This window comes from Dermacentor variabilis, chromosome 9 (assembly GCF_050947875.1).
Source record: "Dermacentor variabilis isolate Ectoservices chromosome 9, ASM5094787v1, whole genome shotgun sequence".
Taxonomy (NCBI): Eukaryota; Metazoa; Arthropoda; class Arachnida; order Ixodida; family Ixodidae; genus Dermacentor; species Dermacentor variabilis.
The window spans coordinates 25,874,943-25,898,559 of record NC_134576.1 but is presented as its reverse complement, the minus strand read 5'-3'; the positions used below and the strand labels follow the sequence as shown (position 1 = coordinate 25,898,559).

The following is a 23,617-nucleotide window of genomic DNA, read 5'->3' as shown; positions in this document are numbered from 1 at the left end:
TTAAATGTATATATTAAAGGTGAGCTGTGTATGATCTCCAAGGCGATTAGTTGTTTATTTATTACACCTGGTGTTTGCGAACCAAACGTTCGTAGGCCATAGTTTGAAATCAAAAATTGCTTACAAACTTTTGTTTTAAATTATATGCACGAGTGTTGTATTCTACGTTGGGTTTAATGAAAGAAATTGAGGCACCACTCTTTATGTGTCACAACAAAGTAGCGTGTTACCTACGAATCCTCCTGGCAAATCAGGACCCGTCACATGGCAGGCAAAATCACATGACTCACACTACTGTTTCTACTAGTGGAGCGGTCAAATGAGTTCTACTAAACATTGACAAAGGTCAGGAATAAAGGCTTGTAAAGACGAAGAGAAAATTGGGTACACTTTTATGGAGGGACACTTGTTTTTTACGTCACACTAGTGTTAAACAGACCGGCAAATATGGAAAGAAAGTACACCTTTGTTCCATCTTGATTCCAAGCGTTCGTGAAAGTGTTCATATGCTTGTGAACAAAACAAAAATTACAATAGGTGAAGGAATCAATGTATCAGCATGGCGGATCCCTTTCCTTTTCGTGGGCGCCGCTGTTTTCATGCTGTTTGCTTCTTCATTATTCGGATCTTGAGAGTAACGAACATGAATGCGCAGATAGATGCACGGTATAAAAGAAAGAACACTTACCGGCATTCTGGTTGTGTCAGCTTTGACCGGTCTGTACATCGAAAGAACTTCCCCTACACACACCGGACACATGCAAACGTGAGACGGCAACGCACGTGGACATATAAAGAAGTTGCATTAGAGCTAAAACACAGCTGAGCATGACCGCCTAATCAACATGGCAATACAACTTGACTCTTTCATGCAAACAGGTTTCGAGAATAGACTGGAGCATATACATGAACTAACGTAAAACAATACAATTTGACTGAAAAAAACTTATCAAGCAAAAGTCAGTTCTGTATACCGCAATCAAAATCCTGCTGTGGTTTCCTGTCCTCCGAGGAAAACAGCTTAAAACAGATTTTATGTTACCTGAAAGAAACAGCTACAAAATAAATGTTGCATGCCTATACTTCTGTTGGTGATTATTTTAGTTTTACCACCTCCACATTCTTTAACGGTACAGACCGTGTGGCCGGTACGGAGCGGAGCTTGTGAAAATTGTTCTTACCACAGGCCTAATACACCGCAGCCGAATCACTAGGTAATATAACGTGCGATTATGCAAATAGAGAAGCTCAATTGGAAGAAAGCAAGAAGTATGCAGTGGAAACAACGATAAAAACTTTCTAAAAAGGTGGTCATTCATTATAGCCACTGCAGCTCTAAATGTAACACACGTCTAGCCCCATGTGTGAAACAATAATTCGTCTAGTGTGTATTCAGGGCACAAAATGCAATAATTTAATACGGAGTATTTTCGAAGCTCTCAATAGGCTAACGTGATTCATGCGAAATTGATGTGCAAACTTGGCTCCATCCGAGCTAATTTCAGGGTAGCAGAGGTGCCCTCGGGAGTGCCACAAGGTTCAGTGTTGGGTTCCTTGCTTTTTTTATGCTTATAATTGATCTGCCTAATCACATAACCAGAAGTTTACGTTTGTATGCTGATGACAGCATATTATATCACAAAATTTCCCGCTTTTATTACCATCTACAGCTTCAAAAACCACTTTATAATTTTAGCTCTTGGTGCGCTAGCTGGAAAATGACAATTACCATTCGTAAAACCGTCGTTATGACTTTCACTAACACAGACGCCTTGTGTTTTTTCTTACAAAATTAGAAACAGCCCCATTCAGGACGTTAGTGAATATAAATACATTGCTATTGTTTTCACACCCACTATGTCTTTATCCAAACACATAGATTTAATAACCTAAACGACACTGAAAAAATATGTCTAACTGCTCCGCACACGGACCACTGCCCCAAGGGATACTAAACTACTGGTATATAAATATCTCATCTGGCCTCTACCAGAATACGCTCCTCCTGCCTGGAATCTGCACAAGCAATGCGGCAACAATCGCATGGAGCCCATCCAAAACAAAGCGATCCGCTTCATCGCTTCATATGCCGCAGGTTCGACAGGGTTTTTTTCACCTTCCGCAGCGCTTCCAACCCTGGGCTTGCAACCGCTCTCAAATCGACGACGCACGGAATTGCTAAAAACTTCTGCATTGCGTTATCAACTCCTTTTGCCGGATTTCATCGCATAATTACCTAACTGCTGCTAAACCATCCAACACTAGGAGTCACCATCACCTAAACACCGCAGCTTATTTTCACTCTGCAGACGCTTTTAAATAGTTTCTTTCCCCGTATAATTGAATATTGGAATTCTTTGCTTGGTAGCGCTCGTTCGCTTCCTTAAACTTATTTTTACTGACTATTCGATGCGTAGTTAGTATTTCCATTTGGCCTGTATTGTTCATACTGCCTCTATTATTTGTTACCGTTCTGCTTTTACACTCACTCCTGCAATAGCCCAATAGGGCTGCAGTATGAACAAATTAGTAAATATGTAAATGACATTGGCTACAGAGAAATATATATATATATATATATATATATATATATATATATATATATATATATATATATATATATATATATATATATATATATATATATATATATATAGATAGATAGATAGATATAGTGGTTCTGTCTGGTAGATGTACAATGAAGAAAAAAACGGGCGGAATTTAAAAAAACCGCATATTAATTTGCTAACGTTTCGGCTGTTACACGACCAATGACGAACGACACTTGACCCGAGCAGTACTGCCTCTTTGTGTCAAAATAAAGATTAGACGATCCAAAAGTAACTTTAAGCACGCTCTACATCTCGGTCATTTTGTGTAGAAACAAGCGCCCGCTTTTTTTATGACGGCTTTTATTAAATAGGCGAAGTGTGAACGATTTTACATTAGTATAGCACCCAAATAACTGAGTTATCTTATCTCACCACGTAAGCAACGGAGGAATGCATTTTTTGAAACGGCCTTAATATTTGTCGCGCCGAGAAAAAAATAAAGTGGCGTGAGAAGGCGCGTAGCGGAGCGTCGTAGTATTTCCATAGTAATTATTTAAGTATGAGCAATGACGGTGCAGAATAAGCTCCGTGTGCGCCCCAGTAAGTGGACAACGTAGTAGCACGAATCTGAGTCAGAAATCAACACCGTCCTTTAGAGTTGGGAGTCTCGCATCGCGAATAACAGCGTAGATATCATGGCGAAATACGCGCGCACCGGGCCACACGACGCCGACCATAAGCGAAACGCACGTCTGAGAGTCTTTTCGTGTGGTTGCTTCTCGACAACAAAACGTATTGCGCGTGTTGGGGGGCGTACCTTGAAGAGCTGGACGCCAATGACGGCGAACATGAAGTTGAGCAGGAACGTCACCAACATGATGTTGCCGATCGTCTTCACGGCCACGATGACGCATTGCACTACGTGCTGCGTGGCACGAGAGAAGGGGAGAGAGAGAGACACGTTCACTCGTTAGGCACGGCGTGCAAAAAGGCGGCAAGCACACTCTCATTTAGCTGTACTAGTGTGAACCGCACAATACATAACGGGACACTATCGAAAGTGCATCTGCGTCGTCTACTCGTTTTAGCATCACAATATTTCCTCTGACTCTCTGCAGAGATACGATCTTTATGCATGAAATCTCTCCGGTATATCGCCTTCAATGGAATCAGCAGCATTAGTGGAAATATCACAACTGATTTCAAAAATACGCCGGTTAAGCATAAGTAAATTGCGGTTTCGTCGGCTGTGCTCGTGTACATCGGAGCAACACAACAGCGCGAAGTATTTTTTTTTACGTAGCTTTCTTAGTTGCCAGAGCATTCATATTCAAATATATTCAAGGCCACTTCAAAGAGCCCCTTGTCTATATTACTTGTTCATGCTGCTGCTATAACTCAAACATTTTATTTCTAACGCATACGTGATGACATTTAGATTGGAAATTTTCAACTGGGATTCAAAAGCACCAAGTCTTGCCGGTGGCATTTCGAGAGATTGTTTAACATGATGAACACTGCGTTGCACATTTTTTGCACGTACACTCATGCTGCTTCCCTCGCTTTTCCTTCCAGTCTTCACAACATCTTCCGCTACGCAGAATAGTCAACAACCACTTTCTCTGGTTAACCTAGATGTGTTCCTTAGTTTATTCTTTTTTATTTTTGTTCCTGAGCCTGCCGGATTGGAAAATTTTCTTCCCCCGTACCCTTCCTCACAAAACACTCACATGTTCCTGACTGTACTGTGGCAAGTAAGTACATGTTGTACGAAAGTAAGGTCGACCCCGATGTACGGGTGTCTCTGGTGGTTGAAACGGTCTGTCAGGCGCTTTTGAGGAAGCGTTGCTCCAACTTCACCGTTATATTTGACCACCGGCTTTGTATGACGGTGGCGCAGTACGTGCGGTGACTTTGCCGACTCATAAGTTTAGCATACGTTACTGTGACGTATCACAAACCCGGTACGAACACACCTCTACACGTTAAATAACGAGAAAAGGCCCGAATAGGCGAGAGATAGAGAGAGAAAAAATAGTTTCAATAGGTAGAGATGTAACTAGAAAAGTGCCTTGTCGGCTAACCAAACATTTGGCTAACCAAATTAGCTCACCAAAAAAGTTTCTGGCTGCACTGCGGCGAATCGCTAGCAGGATATTATATACCTTCAACGGTCTACTCAGGAAAGCGATAAGCTCTTCACACTTGTAAAGTTGGTGTAATCGAGCTCTCACCTTTAGACCTTTAGCCCTATTGATGGCCCTCAGTGGACGAAGCACGCGACAGACACGAAGGATTTTCACAACAGAGATGGTCCCATCTCTGAAAGAGAAGTGACGACAGCAGTTAGTATCGGTGGTCGCCAGTCAGTGGAGCATGACCTAAGCAAACATCCATTCTAAGCAACAATGCTTCCGAGAAGCCGCGATCACTAACGCAGACTTCAGCAGTAGCCTCGTACATGGTTCTCGTGATTTCGCAAGCAATGAATGACGCCAACAAAGCTGCACTGGTGCAGATGAAGTCCGCAAAATTTTTCTTTGAAATTAACAAGTAGTGCTTTGAAAGATGGCGTCACAATATCTTGTTAAGACATGCTCTTCCACAATGTCCAGTTAAACTAATTCGAATGCAAATACAAGAAAAGAAAACTTACTGGGTATAACTGTGTTATTTATTTACTTATTTGCTTACTCACTCACTCACTCACTTTTACTTTACTTACTTACTTTTACTTACTTAATTACATATTTAATTACATAATTAATTACTTAATCAGCTAATCATTTGCAGAAGAGATTACGTACGTACATATTTAATTAGGAACTTGATCATTTAATTAACTAACCGATTAATCAATTACGTACTTAATTTATTAGTTATGTGCTAAATTATCTAATCAATTCATCGATTTATTGCTTAAATAATTTAGCAATTAATTAATTGACCAATTAACCAGCTAATTATTTAGTCGATCCCTTATTTACTTCATTATTTAAACATTATTAGATTACCTACTTAATTACATAATTAATTTATTAATTTCTCACTAGTTATTCACTTAATCACTTACTTACCTACTTACTTACTTACTTACTTACTTACTTACTTACTTACTTACTTACTTACTTAATTACTTACCTACTTGCTCGCTCGCTTGCTCACTCACTCACTCACTCACTCACTCACTCACTCACTCACTTCAAGCGCCCTCCAGGCCAAGACGCGTTAACGAGAGGAGTTGTGAACAAATAAGTACATGCGCATTCAATTTGACAAAAGGTAGGTTGCACAGCAGCTTTGAAGTTGCGATCAGGGATGAGAGCGAATAAAACAGAAACGTGGTTCCAGTCGACAATTGCTCAAGGGGTGAAAGATTCGCTAAACGGTCGCGTATAGCAAGTAGGCACTCCTACCTTAAAACTGTGGTCTGACATTGATGAGCTGTTGGGATGCGGACAGAAATTGATAGTAATTGTGTGAACCGAGCTTCCATTCACCTATGCGGACACTTAACAGCTATATTATGGACCATATTTGACATTTCCTAAAGTAAGTGGCAGTAGTCCTTCATGCGCATTTCACTGAAGCTCATAATAACGCATACTTGGACTTATTGTGTTGGTCTAGCGTTGTCTTTTACTTTACGTCATCATCACGTTCTTTTACATATGACTTGCATTTCTATTCGAACAAATGTACACAAATACCAAACGTTACTAGTTATATTATTTTCATGAACATTCTTCTAAAGTTGCCTTTCCTGGTTCGCGTATTTCAATATAGCACCTTCGACATTTATTGCTTATCTCCTTTGCACTCTTGCCCCCCCGCCTCCGCCCGTACAAAAAAAAAAATCATTACCTGTAATCAGGCACTTCTCGCCAACCAAGAGCTGAGCGGATAATGAAAAACTGAGAAAAATATATTTATATTTTAGCTCGAGGCTTATTTCGAGAATTAAAAAATCCAATTTGCATTTGTTTGACTCCTTGGTGTAACTACACGTTCGGACGAATCACACAAATTTGTTATTAACTATGAACTCTGCAGTGTAACTTCAACAGGAAGAAACCCGGGCTACAAATTCAAAGCGAATAAGCTATTCCTGTTTAGTAGCTTGAGCGGTTTGCATGGGCTATGAGCACATATTGATACGCGAACTACTTAGGCTAAAATACAAAACTTGAAAAAGAAATTAGGAAACAGAGATAAATGCCTAATATTCTTTTAATATTGTAAAATAAAGCGCAGGCCACTGTACAGCAATGTCCCTAAATCTCCTTTGTTTTTTATTTATTTGGAATTATAGATGAAACTGTCCTTTACTTTGCAATGAGGCTGTTCTGTCATTCTATGTCACAAACAATGCATAACGAATGTCGCGTGCAATGCAGAAAAACAAGCGAATAACAGCGCAAACAACTGGACGTGCAGACTGTGACTGACGAATCACTCGGTCTCGGTCTGCGCGCCCCACTGTTTGCGCTGTTATCATTCTTTTTTCGGACACGGACGAACCGGTCCACGTGAGCGCTTTGCTTCAGCGCAGGAAACAGCCACGACAGAGCCGTCGGGCAGTGACTGACCCGAAGCCGAACGAGATGAGCGACACGCAGACGACGAGGACGTCAAGGAGGTTGAAGTAACTCCTGCAGAAGGACCCTTTGTGCAGAATCACCCCGTACGCTATCACCTGCACGAAGCGTTGAAGGAAGCTCCGGTCAGTGACACTTCGACAGGAGCGAATCCGGAGAGCCAATTGACCGCAAACATTCTATTTCGGTTAATTCACTCGGTTGTTTGCATGTGCTATTAGCAGGCATAGATATGCGAACGTTAAGCACTACGCAATCTCTTTGCTCACTTGCCATACTTTGATCACTTACTAGCTCACGATGACATGCGTCCCAGCCTCAACAAAGCCAGCGTGTAACGCAATAACAGACGTGCCATAACCATTTGCTTTCCTACACGAACTTTAGCGTGAAGCAAACGATGACACAAGAGCGCGGCACTAACGCTAACGGGGCTGGTGCAGGAAGTTTCCTTTATTATTTTTCTGCATTGTAAGACGTTTCAAATAGTAGACACATGGCAATGCATCGATGCATTAAGATATTGCGTTCTAGAAAAGTCACCAACATCGGTTTTGCCTATGTTTAATAAGATAAGCGTCTTTCGCTTAGCGTTCGCAGTGCTGCCTAGAATGCCCAATTGACAAAACCGTGGCTCAGACCAATAAGAAGTGACTTTTTGAGGCTTGTAGCGCAGCTCGGAAAGAGCAAAAAGGAAGTTCGAAGGGGTAATGAAAAGGAACGGAGAACAGATTGAGTGCACCCTGTTCTTCGTTCCTTTTCATTACCCTTTCCACCTTTCTTTTTGTTCTTTCCGATCTGCGCTACAAACCTAAAAAAGTCATGGCATACCAACTCGCCGAAACTGCGACGCTTTTGACCATAAGAAGAGACATGTGCATCATATGAGAGCAGTATCATAAGTTAAATTATATGAGCGAGATTTTCTGGGTAAGTTGGTCTGTGATTATACTTGTTTCGAGATCAAACTTATGTTCAACATAGTACTAACAAGCGCAATAGTACTAACAAGCGCAATAAGTTTAACTGAAGTTTTTTTTTTCTGCTTTGATTAGGCTTAGACCTAACCTCGCGCCCACTGTTACTGAACACATGCACTTCGCGATGCGTTGGCACGCTACTCTTTCTCAGTGCATTTATTTAGAAATGGTATGGCCAATCAACAAGCAACAGAGCCACCTGGCAATGGGCTGATGCAGTCGAAGCAAGAATTTGTGCATGTTTCCACTCTATTGAGAACAACGGCAAACGTGCGATATGATGAAGAAAAATCACAGCAAGGATTCACAGATACTTGAAAAGGACGACTGCATATTGCTATACTCAACAGTGAAACTCAAGCCAGCAAATTCATTATGGACCACGATGTTGCCACGTCTGGTTCGTAACCGCAAACGACGCCCCACGGAACCCCGATGTCTTTCCCGAAACCTTTTTTTTTTTTCGCAAGAACAAGTAACAAGGTTTCGGGCTCAGCAAAAAAAAATCAGCATATCATGATGCATAATGCAAATGCTTATGCCTGAATTACGTTTAATGAGATGCTTACTTCAATACATGCTCCAAAATGGCAAAAAAATAACAGTCGTTTTGTATCCTGCACCATTGACGATGTGTGCGATATGTCTATTGACATAGTTTCATGGCTGAAAAGCTTAGGAATTCCGCGCACCAAACTAGAAGATCTTGTAGTTTTTTTTTGTTTTCTAAAGGCACCCCTGCCTAGGCAGCGATGATAAAGACTTCTTCGAGAACAATGATTCGCAATTCTTGGGGATCAAATAAAGCAGGAGAGCGCAAGATTTTTAGGTTGTGCGTCTACGGGTAAATGCGACACCGCCCTTCACGTTATAATTCAAAAGGCATAGCACTTCTAGAAGAATGAACCGATCATATATGCTTGATAGTCGCATAATATTTTCATTAAGGACTGCTGTAAAAGAAACGTCCACTAAAGTGAATGCGAGAGAAGATAAGGTCGACGTACATAGTATTTGCATTTATATGTACTGACATTAAGGCATTGAAGATAATGCACTATTGCACAGTTGCATATTTCGGCATTATACGCATCACTTTAAATTCGTTGTCAGAGGTCCCATTTTTTTATGCAACCTGTACTTATTTTTTCTGAGAAGCGTGGAAGTTCAGGAATCTTGGTAATTCATGAAGAAACAAGTTTTTATTCGTTGAGTTTTTCATTTACTTGCTTTTTTTAACTGCATGCACGCCGACGTCCTCTTCTTCAGCGTTGCGTTTAGTTGTCGCACATTTCTGTCTGCCAAGAGACCGGTTGGGCTAATTACGGTACCTCTAATATAGGAGTCACATTTCCTCCACGTGTCTTCACACGTCATTGAATTGTATAGTTTCTGCGTTTTCTTTCACATGCTAATTCTACCGACTGTATTAATTCTACACCTTCATTTTTCTATTGCTCACTCATGTATATAGTGCCTACATCGTGTTTCCATTATGTAACTGCCCCCCTAGTGTAATGCTCGAATGAGCGGAATAAAGTAAGAAAATAAATAAATAAATAAATAAATAGTGCAGTCTACGGTGCAATGCAGTTACTTGTCGACTATATTTGCACTGCTTACGGCCGTACAGTTAATTTTACCTGCTCTGCGACTAGTTCTAGTTTTTGTTTCGTAGAGAACGATATTTTTATATATTATGTGACTCGCTACGATGCTCTGGAGACACGAAAACGTCATTTTCTGATCAAGGGGTTTGATAGATGCATAATTCAGCACTTACGCCAGGCTCGTGTGAAGTTGCCAAAGAAAAACCTCGCCTTAAAAATTCAAATAGGACTTTTGTTGGTGATCTGCTTAGTGAAATGTCAATTTCTTGGATACCTTGAAATCAATAAAAGTGTCATAACAGTGAAGAAATCCTTTGGCCACTGCAGAGCGGGAGTGAACTTCAAGCGGCAAATTGTGCCATTGAAATATCATAAACGTTCAAGGCTGTCGCCTTAGAGGAGTCGAAGAAAGAAGTTCACTGGCGAGTTAGCGGTAAATTCGAGAAAAATGCGGTAGCATTACGGTGCACCTTTGTTGGAGTCCTCTGTTCGTGATTTAAACCGCCTTGGCCACATTGCAGTGCTTTATTTGGGAGCTCACTCGACACATGTCTTGCCGCCTTCGAGGAGCGAAGCGAAGTGCAACTGAGTACAGTCCGGAGGAGACTGTCTATTGCAATACACATATGCTCTTCTAAGCTTTTCCATCGCCTCTGTACCTCTACCACGTCACCCACTTCCTAGACTTCACACACATATAGTGCTTTTCTTTTACACTTTGACACTTCTAATGCTAACGTATTAAAATTATACAGATCCAGCACACATCCTGGAATTTATGTGAAGCGAAGCTTTCGTGAAGCTCCTAATCAAGTACTGTAAGTTCGCCGATTTTCACTGTGACGTCCCTGCGGCAAAGGAAACTGGCGCGCAACCGTGCTACAGGGTGCGACACACGGGGCGATAATCTCAGAGAATTAGTTGGCGTCGGCACGATAGAAGTTTACCTGCGATTGTGGTCCAATGGTGCAGGCGCACCGATGTTAAGTCCCACCATCGGGCATTCAATTAATTTCTTTTTCAGTATGACCTATTCGATAGGACAACAGCAGCAGCCGCGGTCGGGAAAGTCCGCCAGGGCTTGCAAAAAAACCTCGCTTTAAAAGAATGTTGATAAGACCAAGCAACCGCACTTAACGTGTGACATGTTACCACGTGCATCGAAGTTAGTAATTCGAAGTTTAGTAGTACCTCAATGTTCTTTCTTCAAAGCCTAAAAAGAGCACGACGTGTTCTCAGCTTTCAGGTTTGCCATGCTCGATAAAGCAGCCAGAAATATTTTGGATTAAAATGAATTCACTTACAAGGAGCTACTGTCTGCAGAGTTTTTTTTAGAAAACACAATACGAATACTGCCAACTGGCGCACGTAGTGAGATTTTCTTTAAATAACAATATTAAATGTAAAGATAATGTGTACAGAAATATTATGTACAGATAATATTATGTAGAGATATTATGTGTATGCTCCTATGTTTAGGAGCAAACTCAGAAAGCAACAATACAAGGAGGAAAACTGTGAGCCTTGTAAATAATACCAGCAATACGCAAGGCGCGATATCATGGCTTACAGTTCCGCTTAATCGAATTTCTGCAGCTTTCTTACGCACGTCACTATTGGCACTCGGCAAAAGCTCAGTCAGTTTTTCGTTTTACTCGTGTGTCTTAAAATGGCTATTAAAAAAAAAAGACGAGGAACCTTAAATACAAGGTGCCCATAGTCTATCATCATCATCATCATCGTCATCATCATCAGCCTGGTTACGCCCACTGCAGGGCAAATGCCTCTCCCATACTTCTCCAAGTACCCCGGTCATGTACTAATTGTGGTCATGTTGTCCCTGCAAACTTCTTAATCTCATCCGCTCACCTAACTTACTGCCGCCCTCTGCTATGCTTCCCTTCCCTTGGAATCTATTCCGTAACTCTTCATGACCATCGGTTATCTTCCCTCCTCATTACGTGTCCTGCCCATGCCCCCCCCCCCCCATTTCTTTTTCGTGATTTCAACTAAGATGTCATTAACTCGCGTTTGTTCCCTCACCAAATCTGCCCTTTTCTTATCCCTTAATGTTACACCTATAATTTTTCTTTCCATAGCTCGTTGCGTCGTCCTCAATTTAAGTAGAACCCTTTTCGTAAGCCTCCAGGTTTCTGCCCCGTACATGAGTACTGGTAAGACACAGCTGGGTTATAAACTTTTCTCTTGAGGGATAATGGCAACCTGCTGTTCATGAACTGAGAATGCCTGCCAAACGCACCCCAGCCCATCCTTATTCTTCCGATTACTTCAGTCTCATGATCCGAATCGGCAGTCACTACCTGTCCTAAGTAGATGTATTCCCTTACCACTTCCAGTGCCTCACTACCTATCGTAAACTGCTGTTCTCTTCCGAGACTGCTAAACATTACTTTAGTTTTCTGCAGATTAATTTTTAGACCCACCCTTCGGCTTTGTCTCTCCAGGTCAGTGAGTATGGATTGCAGTTGGTCCCCTGAGTTACTAAGCAAGGCAATATCATCAGCGAATCGCAAGTTACTAAGCTATTCTCCATTAACTCTTATCCCCAATTCTTCCTAGTCCAGGTCTATGAATACCTCCTGTAAACACGCTGTGAATAGCATTGGAGAGATCGTATCTCCCTGCCTGACGCCTTTCTTTATTGGGATTTTGTTGCTTTCTTTATGGAGAACTACGGTGGCTGTGGAGCCGCTATAGATATCTTCCAGTATTTTTACATATGGCTCATCTACACCCTGATTCCGTAATGCCTCCATGACTGCTGAGGTTTCGGCTGAATCAAACGCTTTCTCGTAATCAATGGAAGCTATATATAAGGGTTGGTTATATTCCGCACATTTTTCTATCACCTGATTGATAGTGTGAATATGGTCTATTGTTGAGTAGCCTTTACGGAATCCTGCCTGGTCCTTTGGTTGACGGAAGTCTAAGGTGTTCCTGATTCTATTTGCAATTAACTTAGTGAATACTTTGTAAGCAACGGACAGTAAACTGATCGGTCTATAATTTTTCAGGTCTTTGGCGTCCCCTTTCTTATAGATTAGGATTATGTTAGCGTTTTTTCCGAGATTTTGGTAAGCTCGAAGTCATGAGGCATTGCGTATACAGGGTGGCCAGTTTCTCTAGAACAATCTGCCCACCATCCTTCAACAAATCTGCTGTTACCTGATCCTCCCCAGCTGCCTTCCCCCATTGCATAGCTCCCAAGGCTTTCTTTACTTCTTCCGGCGTTACCTGTGGGACTGCGAATTCCTCTAGACTATACTAACAAAATACCAGAAAATATTTCACAGGGAAAAAGGTAACATGGGTATGTTTAAATACATTTCTGGTTTGCTTGAATATAAGAGAACGCGTTATAAACTTGCAGAAGTGTTCAAAATACCATGATTCATAGCTTACCTTGAGCGTGATCTCAATGGTAAATACAGTGGTAAAAAAGTAGTCGAAGTAATTCAGGATCTGAAAGACAGAAATGTATACACTTCATCGTTGATGGAGCACATGGCGACGTAAAATCAGCAGGTGCACTAAGTTTCATGTAGTGCTGAACGTTCGGAAAATTTCAACACATTTTATTTCTCGTCTGTGATGTCACTAATAGAGTACACTGCAAGCACTCGCCCGCCACTGCACTACGCACATTTCTTTTACTGAGTTCGAAGATTTGCAAACTTCAGAGCGCTGTGGTATGAAGGAACACGAACGTGGATCTTTACGTGATTTAAAACCTAACGTCCCACCCGACGCGTACAAATCCGCTAAATATACTGAGAGCCATACTTAGGCTACTCTCAGTATATTTTTTTCCTGGTACAATATAGAAATTAAATAGTCTGGATAGAGCACAAAAAAGAAAAAACCGGCAGCCAAAGAGGTTGCTAAACAACTTCCTAATGATATTGCATGATGTGCTTGTATAATTGTCTCAGTGTTTAACTCGCGTATAGTGCCTGATTTTTCAGGTTGCGCTTTTCCTTTATCCTTCATTCTGTTTAATACACTCATGATCTTCTTAAGTGCCAACTCTGCAATGTTTCATAATTGAGACGTGGATATCCCACAATGGAAAAATTATAATCAGGCACCGCCACGTGACAGTGCATTGAGTTCAATGTTGCTTATGGTTTGCGCATAGAGCTTCGGATTTTAAAGAGACACTAAAGGCAAACATTAAGTCAAACTAAAGTGACAGATTAGCACTGGAGAATCTTTAAGGCGTCGATATTATCGCGAACCAGCCTTAGTAATCGAGAAATTGATGTAAAAGCACGACACAATCAGAGACTCCCCCGGGACATTCAAGTACTTGTTCCGATGACGAAGGCACTCTTCAGTTAAATTGTGTCACTAGTACTCATCCGCTCTTTATAAAAACATAATTGTATTGCATTATAATATGAGAGAAAATGCTACTTGTCCAGTTCCATTTTATCTTTAGAAGGAACAACTCATGACGCGGGCGGTCGAAAGGTTTTGTTCTCGCTTGACTCTGCGCCGCCCGCACTTTCGTGTTTCAGTAGTTTCATTATCGCGTAGTGCTGCGCGTAATTTTGCTGGCTCGCGAAACTCGCACAAACTGCAAGTAGCAGGCAATTTCACGCCCGTGCCAAGAGCGGGATGCCCGAACGGTCCACGCCACTTGAGCGAGAATAGCTACAGCGGCGAATCCACCGCTCTGTCTTGGCTCGCTACCGCCGTCTCTCGGGTGCCGTTTTACTCACCGACGGGAGCAAATGGTGGTGATGACTTAAGCAACGTCACCACACACGGGTTGGGTGGCGGGAGATTTGAATTTGCGATAGAGGTACGTATTCGGACCCTTCGGATGCAGTGTTCTCGCATAAGAAATCTTTTCCTTGCACGAAACAAACGCTGCGGGGTTTCGAGAATGGTATTCAAACAGTCCACGTCGACTCAGTAATTGCATTTAGCGTCCCTTTGACAGGTGTTCGTGCAGTTTGCCCAGTTCCAGAAAAGGGCACATGCATGTCCCTCAACGTACTCAGCGGAGCAGGCGCGCCCTCAGCGTATGTCTTTCTTCCGAAGAGAACAGGTAGCGCAGCACCACAAGAAAATCTTAATAGATTAAAACAAAATATTTCACTACAAGTGCATCCCCGGGCGCCGAGGTTATGTGCCTCGTCATTCTATCGACGCCGTTGTCAACACCCAGTGGCCCCAGCCTGTGCGCGTAAGCTCCAATGCTGACTATTATATTGCACGTTACGAAATGATTGACAAAAATATTCTTGAGAACGAGAAATTCCTCCAGTTCTCCTCCGCCACAGATACGCCCACACTCCTACTTCTGAGATCCTAGGAAATATGTTACTCGAGGAACACGTTTTTTTTTTTTCAGTACAACACATAAATCAAGCGCGCCAAAACCACCTTTCTGTTTTTGCATTTGTAACTGCATTTAAGCATCAAATGAACGAAAATTAGGGGGAAAAAGAAACTAAACCGTGTGGTTATTTTCACGTGTTTTGTGCGCATCGATTTGGTATGCCTGACATACAGGATTTCAGCTTTAGACAAATTAATTTTTACTGTTTCGTTCACAGTGCTGTCTGTGTATGATTCAAGCACTATTTAAATACTTGGTTTTAATGCAATTTTCTTTAGTTATGCAATAACTAGAATAGCTTAGCCAGAAGCGTTGGAACAGTCAAAGTGCTAACAACAATTTTTGCTTCCCCTTTAATGAAAACCACATGTCAGCCTCAGGAGGGCACCTGAGGATAAAAATAAAAATCGTAATAGAACACCGGCTAAGGTAAAGTGTGTTCAAGTAATAAATACACTTTACCGCACTATAACGTCAGCGTCAATGAAAACAAGCTATGAATACACTGGGTCATAAACGGGTGCGATTACAGGTGGCGTCACAATCGACTTCCCCGTGATGGTTACCTCTGAGCTCCAAAAATGTCTCGCAGGCCACGCTTTTGCTAACTGCATGCGCCGGAATTAATTGTGGTTCCTTGAACACGTTACAGACGCATGTTTTGGACGCCACCTACACGATAATCGGCCAGACAAACAGGTACTGACCGTGTTCCGGTGTGTGTTTGAGCGAAGCGGGTCTTCTGCGGCGAGCATACCACTGCTGACGAGAATGCACACAAGAATGAAGTTGCCAAAGTAACTGTGGTTGATTATCTTGTGGCAGAGGATACGAAATCTGTAGGAGAGTGAGAACACACAGCGTCACAAAAAAAAAAAAAAGACACGTTAGGCTTTCCTTCATAACTAAGCATATCAAGAAATGGGCATGGAGCACGTTCAGCCCCTGATCCTCATATGAAGCCTTTAAAGGCAAGACTAACATAATACATTAAACACTAATAAGTCAAGCCGTTCATGCAGGCTTAATCAGAATGGTATTGATTTACCCGTATCATTGCAACATCGCGTTGTTGTAATTAGAGATCAGTTTTAGCATGCGTTCATTGTTAAGCGAAATACGTGAAGATCCTTATAGTTTAGTAAACGGCTGTTGCTGAAACAAATAGAGCGCTAACTCGTTACCATTTCCTGCAGCTATACTTGCATACTATATGTTATGTTTTAGATGAAAGTGACATATATCGCATGTTCTGTATTACTACTCCTGTAGTGGCTTTTTTCGAGGGAAATCAGTAATAACACACATGCAAACAAACAAATAAACAAAATGGCAAGCAAAGAAAAAGTATTCCCTGTTAATAACATCTCAATATTTGTACGTCGCATGTGTTGTTGAAAGTGAAGCACTGGAACCATTTCGTAACCATTCTTCCCGTTCCTCTTATTAAGGTTCACCGCAAGTTGTAGCTAAAGACGTTCTAGTACTATCCTCGCTAACAGTTGGATAATTCTGTCTGCTGAATGGAAGAAAAGATCCGGGGTGCATAAAGAAATTAGTGATGCATTACTAAAGATGAAGTTTCAAGCCACAGAGAAAGGGTGAAACTGACTCAATCCAAAGAGAAATATGGTGTCATTACTCAAAATTATGGTGCAATTATGAGCATAGCAACGAACTGTGCCCAAAAGTTCCCTAAACTTCAGGAAGTTCTCTGCCTCCCATCGTACGTTTACAGTGACACCCACTGTAAAGCTAGCTGGTATGTGGGGTATGCGAGCCCGGTAAACATGAACTCGCAAGCACAAGGCGTCGCAGAAGACTACTCGCTGTAGCCGCTGTTCGTTCCTCACTAAACGACCGCAGAGTGCACCGTGAACTGTCACCAGTTGGCCTTAAAGCTTGAAGCGCACAGTTTGTTCAACAGTGTCTTCCACAGTACGGCTTGGTATCAAACAGCACTTACCTGTTGTCGTGCGAGAAGATGAAGAAAGAGCTGGCCTTGGGGATGGGCCGGATCTTGGTCTTGATGTTGAGTTCGGACATGCGGCGCGGGCGCGCCGACCTGACGGACTCTTCGTCAGACTCAGCCTCCTCCTCGTCCAGCTCTTCCTCATCCTCCTCGTCTTCTTCGTCTTCCTCGTCTCCAACGTCCTCCTCTTCGTCCCCGTAATCTTCGTCGTCGTCTTCGTCGTCGTCGTCGTCCTCCTCGTCGCTACCGTCATCATCGTCATCGTCGCTTTCCTCTTGGTCAACTGCAGAGGAAAACAAAGGCACGACAAGGAATAAGTGTGAAAAACGAGGGCACCAGGAGAGGATCGCGTTGTTCTCGTTTTTCTGGGCACAGTGGTTTGCGCGCCTGGCCTTTCCTGCCATGATGCAGCTGCCCGCCTGTTGTGTCGATGCTCCTGTGTTGCAGAATGCAATCACAGCTGCAATAACTAAACGTCAAAAAATATGTCCTTCTGTTTTGTACATTGCTTTGGGGGCACTGAAAGTGAGATCGGCTTAAAAAAGAAACAAAATGAGAAACAAGTACATTCATAGCTGTTTCTTTTTCGCATTAGGGATTATTTATTTATTTATTTATTTATTTATTTATTTATTTATTTATTTATTTCAGAATACTGCAGGCCAACACTTATGGCCCATGCAGGAGGGGCTATACAGGGCATGGTAATGCACTGTGACATAAAAAAGAAAAAGGAACAGCAGTTTATGAGATTGCCGCTAATAAACAAGCCAAAAAATGTGTATACACACACACATATACACATTTATACATATATACACATAAACGCACTTATACAGCACTCATTCACTCAAACAAATGCTCTTCTAGAGCTTTACGGAAATTAGGGGACTAGAAAATGGCCCACGGGAGACAGTTCCAGTCGGAAACGGTCCTCGGGAAAAAACTGCGTTCGAAGGTTTCAGTTCTTGCAAACATTGGTTCCAGTAAATGACTTCCTGCGTGGTGTGTTCGTCTAGACGATAGCTGTTTAAGTACTGCGGGATTAGTAAAGGGCGAAGCCTCTCTCGCTGCTTCCCCTAATTTCACAAGCGAGAGTTCGTTACGTGGAACGAAAGCATTCTGTGCTTCCGTGTTAGGGGGGGGGGGCGGAGTGTTAGCACTGAAAACTAAAAAACTCTACAGAAGCCACGACAAACGCTGTTAGAAAAGGAATGGGTAAAAATAACCGCATCTGCAGCTATCGCACTTTGTGCCTGAACAATAAAAACAAGGTCGAGTTGCTTGCGACCCATTCGTGAGACTGCGTCTCGACGGATATCGTCGCCAGGATGTCGACTAGCTGAAAGTGCTAAGTGGACGTAATTCTCGCGGCCCACCGTTTCATGAGCCGGCCGATAGCTAAGCTTTTTAGAGGAGACTGGTCACGCATCGAACGAGACGCGATGGCGGCTTGAAAGCAAACAGACCTGAACGCCCCGCGGTTGTCGTCTGAAACAATCGTGTGATTTTTTTTAACGTTGGCATGAGCGTTCCTGAGGAGCTGAAACCAGACTGTGTTTGCATCGTTGCAATAGAAACTGCGTACGAGGATACACATTTCTCACCGAAACCTGAAAATATCATTGGCCAATTGTCATCCGAGCTCCTTTGGTGCACAAAATATCCTGAGGATGTTTAAAATTGTTTCCGTACGTTCAGCCGACTCTACACTCATTTATAGGAGTTCTATGATTGATTCTAAGTGGGGTTGGGGGGTAAAAAGACAACTTTTGAGCTTACATGCCAATTTCGGCAGGAGGTTTTCTTTCCTTGGAGTTAGAAAATTTAGAAACTTTCATTACGCTGCCATAAATAGAAAAAGAAGTAGTTATGCATGTGTTATGGAGCAAATGAGTGTGTCACATTAGTAAAACGATTTTAAAAATCGCAAGGTTAGATAAAATTTTTATGAATAAATATCTTCCAGACGCCCTATATACTTAGTGGATAAGGCCAGCTACTTGCAATTTTGTACCATCTTCTGTAAAAAAACGCATGAATTGAAAACTAAGGTTGTTTATTTGTTGTTACCGTGATCAAGAAATGTATACATTTTACTCGATAGAAGAACGTCATTTATACGTTCCCAAAGACATTATTTGGTGTTAACCTTCGACGGAGAAAGCACTGCAAGCTCAAATGTTCTGAATTCTTTTATCTGAAGCTATAAGCCAAAGGTGGAAGTTCCTCCAACGAAATGTACGGCCTTTTAAATCTGCCTACAATATATGAAGATCAAAATAAATCGCTCACATTCGTCTTGACCACTCTCCGCTGCTTCTCTTAGCGATCAAGGCTAATTCTTTCGCCAAGTTCCGTTTATCTATATGGATAGGCCATGATGGCACAATCAACGTTTTACCTCAGGTTCAAAGCAAAACGCTTCTTACAAAAGGGAAAGTTGCACTCCACCTGAAATAAGTCACCGTAATTACATCGCTCGCATATTATATCTTGTTTAGGTTCAAAATATTGTTGTGCCCTCTTCTCACCTGGGTTTTTCGCGCTCCCATCGTCAGCACTTGTGTCTTCTACAGTAATTTGTACTTGTGTCTGAAAAAGAAAGCAAGGTCCAGTTGAGCCGACTAAGACGTGGTTGAGTTGCAACTCTGCGAACACGTAGGACAGTTTAATTACCTTGTCTTGTTTTTCCTTAGATCTGAAATAAAGACAAAACGCTTATTGTCAGCTCTAGTAAAATATTCTGCAGCACTCATAAAACTAGAAAGCAAATTATTAAGCTCACCATTTCCGTTAATGGCTACGTTTTAACTATTACAACTCGGCATATAAACAACTTGTTGACTCTGTCATATCCAGGGCACTGCAGCAGAAACACAGTTTAACCTCACAGAGCCCGGACACCATTCCGTACGTCAGAGAAAAGCAAAATTACTTGCTCACACGTATTTCTGGCCACGGAAACTATATTGGTGTGAAGAAAACAGCAAAATGATAATCGAGTAAAAGTTAATTAGTATGGTAATTACTTAATTAGTAATTCATTTGCTGAAATATTCACAATCGACAACTCACTCCAGATCATCAAAAACCCTAATATGGGCTTTACATTGGTTTTACTGCACTAAATCAGTTTTCAGGCATCAAATTCAGCGAACCAAAATGATATATTGGGCTTTGTATATTGGGCTTTGTATATATTGGGCTTTGGGTATAAGGCAACAGCGTTGAGCTATCAAAGTAGGGTACCAAGTATGAAATGCGACTTCGCTAGTACAGATGTAACCAATTCGATTTTTGGCTTCCATCTATAGAAATATTTCTACGCTTCTGCTGTGGAAGCCCACCCTCTCGTACGAAAATTGAGTGCAGTATTTTTGCACTTTCTTCGTAACAAATCATTTTGATTTCTGCGAACACCGCCTAACATCTTCATTCAGTTATTCAGAGAGCAAACATGCTTTCACTGTAATCAACACCAGTAGACCGAAAAACTAGGCACTTCACAAAACAGCTCGCTCTATTAGCCACAATTTTAAAACCTGACCATTAACCTAACCTCGGTGCAACGGCATCGTCTATGTAGGAAAAATAAAAATTTCACTCAAATGAAGAATTGTAGAAATTCGTAGGAACGGCTGGACAACGGCTGCTTTAAGGCCAACTGCAACAAAATTTTCGACCGCGTAGAAAGCCCTGTTTCAGATCATATAGACATGCGGCAACCTCTGTGCAAAATCTTACTCTAGAAATAAAGTTTGTTGCGTAACAAAGAGCTCGCAAAAATCAATGCTTTTTCATGCCGAAACTGAAGAAAACGCCGCCATTATCACTCGGCGGATGTGACGTACAGTGTAGAATGTGGAGAACCAGCGCCCATTCTGTCTACTTTCCTTGCCTGTGCTCCGTTCCGGTGCATTACAAAACGTGTCCAGCACGTCTGCTAGCCACAGAGTTAGTATACTTTGCTAACTGCTTCGTGCGCTGTGACAATACCGTAGCGCATCCGCGATGTTCCTTTGATTCGGAGTATATTTCCCGAGTCTAGCCGGGTTTTTTTTCTGTCTGCTGTCTGCTAGCAGGGCCTCGATGCGTTCTGCCTCCGCTCGAAGACGAGCGCATTCGGGTGGCCATGTCCGGCTTAATGCGGACGAGATCCACTCGTGGCGCAGTTACATCGGCGACGATTTGACGCTCTACAGTCTAGTGTGGCTGGCGCGGGAATAGAACACGTCCTATCGCACGCCGGCGCAGCTGGAACAGGCCGCATGGCGCGCTAGCTTGGCGACCGAGTTCACTGAAGCGAGCGTGCTGCGTTTGCGTCTTCGCACTTGGTCGCTAGCGCTGCGGCAACAGCTGATCGCCGCGCTGCTGCGGATCACGTTTAAAATGTCGGCTACAATTTTAGCGATCTTAACCCCTCCGGCATGATGTATCCGACTTCACCTGCCGCTTCCTAGCACGCTCGAAGCGCAGGACTCGCCGACCGATCAGACAATTACTGCCATCTAGAGCAAAGGATGATAAGTAATGAGGCTTGGCACGGCCGGGATAGAAGTGTTCGGTGCTAAGCGTGCGCAAACGCGCGGCCAGAGAGGCTTGACTGGGGCCGCGATAGTGCTTCGCCCATTTCGCTCTGGCAGCATTGCATTATTGCATGACTTGCCGCCGCATCTACGCCATGGCCGCCGCGTCGCCTTCCGCTTCGTGACAAATGCAGCACGCGATTCCTGCTCGTTCCTGGCGCTGTACCAGAAAGGATTTCCTTCGTCTGCTTCGGCGTGTCCCATGTACAGACCCACTAAATATCTTGAAGAGATGATGCACTACAGGAATTGATCACTCGAGAAATCCGCCCTTGAACGCAACTTACCTTTGGTTTTCGTGCCCCATCGCGGCACCCAGAAAGCGTTTGCCAAGCAGATCTGGATGGGTAAGTGAGTGTGCTCTTGAAATGTAGCTTGTGCAGCTTCGTCAACTGCAGTTTGCATGCTTTGTGCGCGTTAGCTTGTCCACGTCACACTCGCCTGCAGCGCTGTGGTGCACACTGTCGCTCTGAAAGCTGGGGCAGGAAATATGTGTTCGGCCTTCGTCTAATGTGCGTTTGTTGTGTACTGCACAGCCGTTTCTCGTGTTCGAGTACGTACTTGAGCACGCGACGACCACGCAACGCATCGGCATTCTTGCACAAGCTCAAATCACGAACGACACAGAGACAACGCACGCCGAGAGAGGCGCCCGTGAACTCGCAGATGACGAGCGGGCAATGCGCCTGGGCGTAACAAGGCGCAATTGGGAGATGAACAGTCGCGTGCGGTTCTCCAATATGCGCCATGTACGCATCGCTACCGCTTCGTCGCCAGGTGCACGCGTCGTCTGCAAAGGCGCTATTTAATAGCTGCCAATAACAAAATTAGGCGATTGCCAGCTCTGCGGCTTCGCCAACATTACTTTGATAGTGTACGCTAAGCATTTGCGGTCAATTTAGCCCGAGTGAAATTTCGTTGCACTTGGCCTTTAGGCGGCAGTTTACAGTCAACTGTCGATATAAACTTGACAACTTTATATTTTCCAGCATAAGGTCAATATTCCTAAAAATGAAGGGAATATCCTAGAATTGAATACGGTGGAACAAAATAGTCAGTTCTTGTCAGATATTTTTTGCATATTCACGAACCAATCCACAGTGCTGTGTCCGAGGAAGCTACGACCAGGCTTTCCTTTTATTAGCTTAAGAAGGAGCCACTCAATCACTACTTTGTTCGAAGGCTCTGGTCATAAAGGAATTTCACATGGGAAGAACGAAGTGTCCATGACCATGAATATTTCATTAACAGCGGTATTTGAAGAAGTTCACTGGCCAGTATAATAGCCAAAGGTCGCGAGTAGATTTCTTTCACGACATGTTCACGCACATTTGTCGTTCACTGCATTCCTCAGTAAACACATCCATGTGCCCTCATTCTCAAATATGGACCTGGTCCTACAGCAGCTGATACTGTGCTGCAGCGCTCGCGTTTTGTCGATGTCAATAGTTACAGGTAAGTTGAATGGCGACAGTGAACAAGACAGCTAATTGACAGGGACCTCATGACATCACCGGCTATCCTGCGGAATCGTTTTACTTATGTGTGAGAAATTAAGGGTGCAGTAAAGAGAGCCAAAACCTCCTGTTTAACTGCCGCGAAGCCGCTTGCTGGTGAATCAATATTTCTTCAGTATTTTGCTCAGAACAGTAGTGCCGCTCGAATTTAGCGATGCCAACTAGGTTCAATGGTGAGGCCCAGTGCTTAATCTTCGTCCTTCTGCCGGCAGTAACCGATAATCGGAGACTGGCGCCGCTACTGCATAGAAGTAGCTGCCATCGCAGCCTCAGCCGTTCGCTCCGTCCAGCAAGCAAGAACAACGATCTGTCATCACGTAAAAATCACATCAAAGTCGTGCAGTTGTTCGCAGAAACACCTGACGCAATAAAGTTAAGTTGTGCAACAGCGACTCTAGTGATTACTGATTTCTAGGGACCTGCTGGCG

At 42.9% G+C, this 23,617-nt stretch overlaps 1 protein-coding gene across 4 annotated transcripts in view; it reads right to left on the bottom strand.

Annotated features, from left to right (window-relative positions):
- Positions 1 to 23,617, bottom strand: part of LOC142592560 (muscle calcium channel subunit alpha-1-like) — a 370,570-nt gene that overhangs the window by 110,983 nt on the left and 235,970 nt on the right. For all 4 annotated transcript variants that reach the window (XM_075704077.1, XM_075704074.1, XM_075704078.1 and 1 more), the window contains exons 18-26: positions 19,763 to 19,784; positions 19,618 to 19,678; positions 17,078 to 17,366; positions 15,819 to 15,948; positions 13,164 to 13,223; positions 7,142 to 7,248; positions 4,787 to 4,874; positions 3,370 to 3,477; positions 689 to 741 (exon numbers count right to left, since the gene is read on the bottom strand). In XM_075704077.1, the coding sequence (XP_075560192.1) occupies positions 689 to 741; positions 3,370 to 3,477; positions 4,787 to 4,874; positions 7,142 to 7,248; positions 13,164 to 13,223; positions 15,819 to 15,948; positions 17,078 to 17,366; positions 19,618 to 19,678; positions 19,763 to 19,784 (918 nt within the window). The remainder of the gene's footprint in view (positions 1 to 688; positions 742 to 3,369; positions 3,478 to 4,786; positions 4,875 to 7,141; positions 7,249 to 13,163; positions 13,224 to 15,818; positions 15,949 to 17,077; positions 17,367 to 19,617; positions 19,679 to 19,762; positions 19,785 to 23,617) is intronic.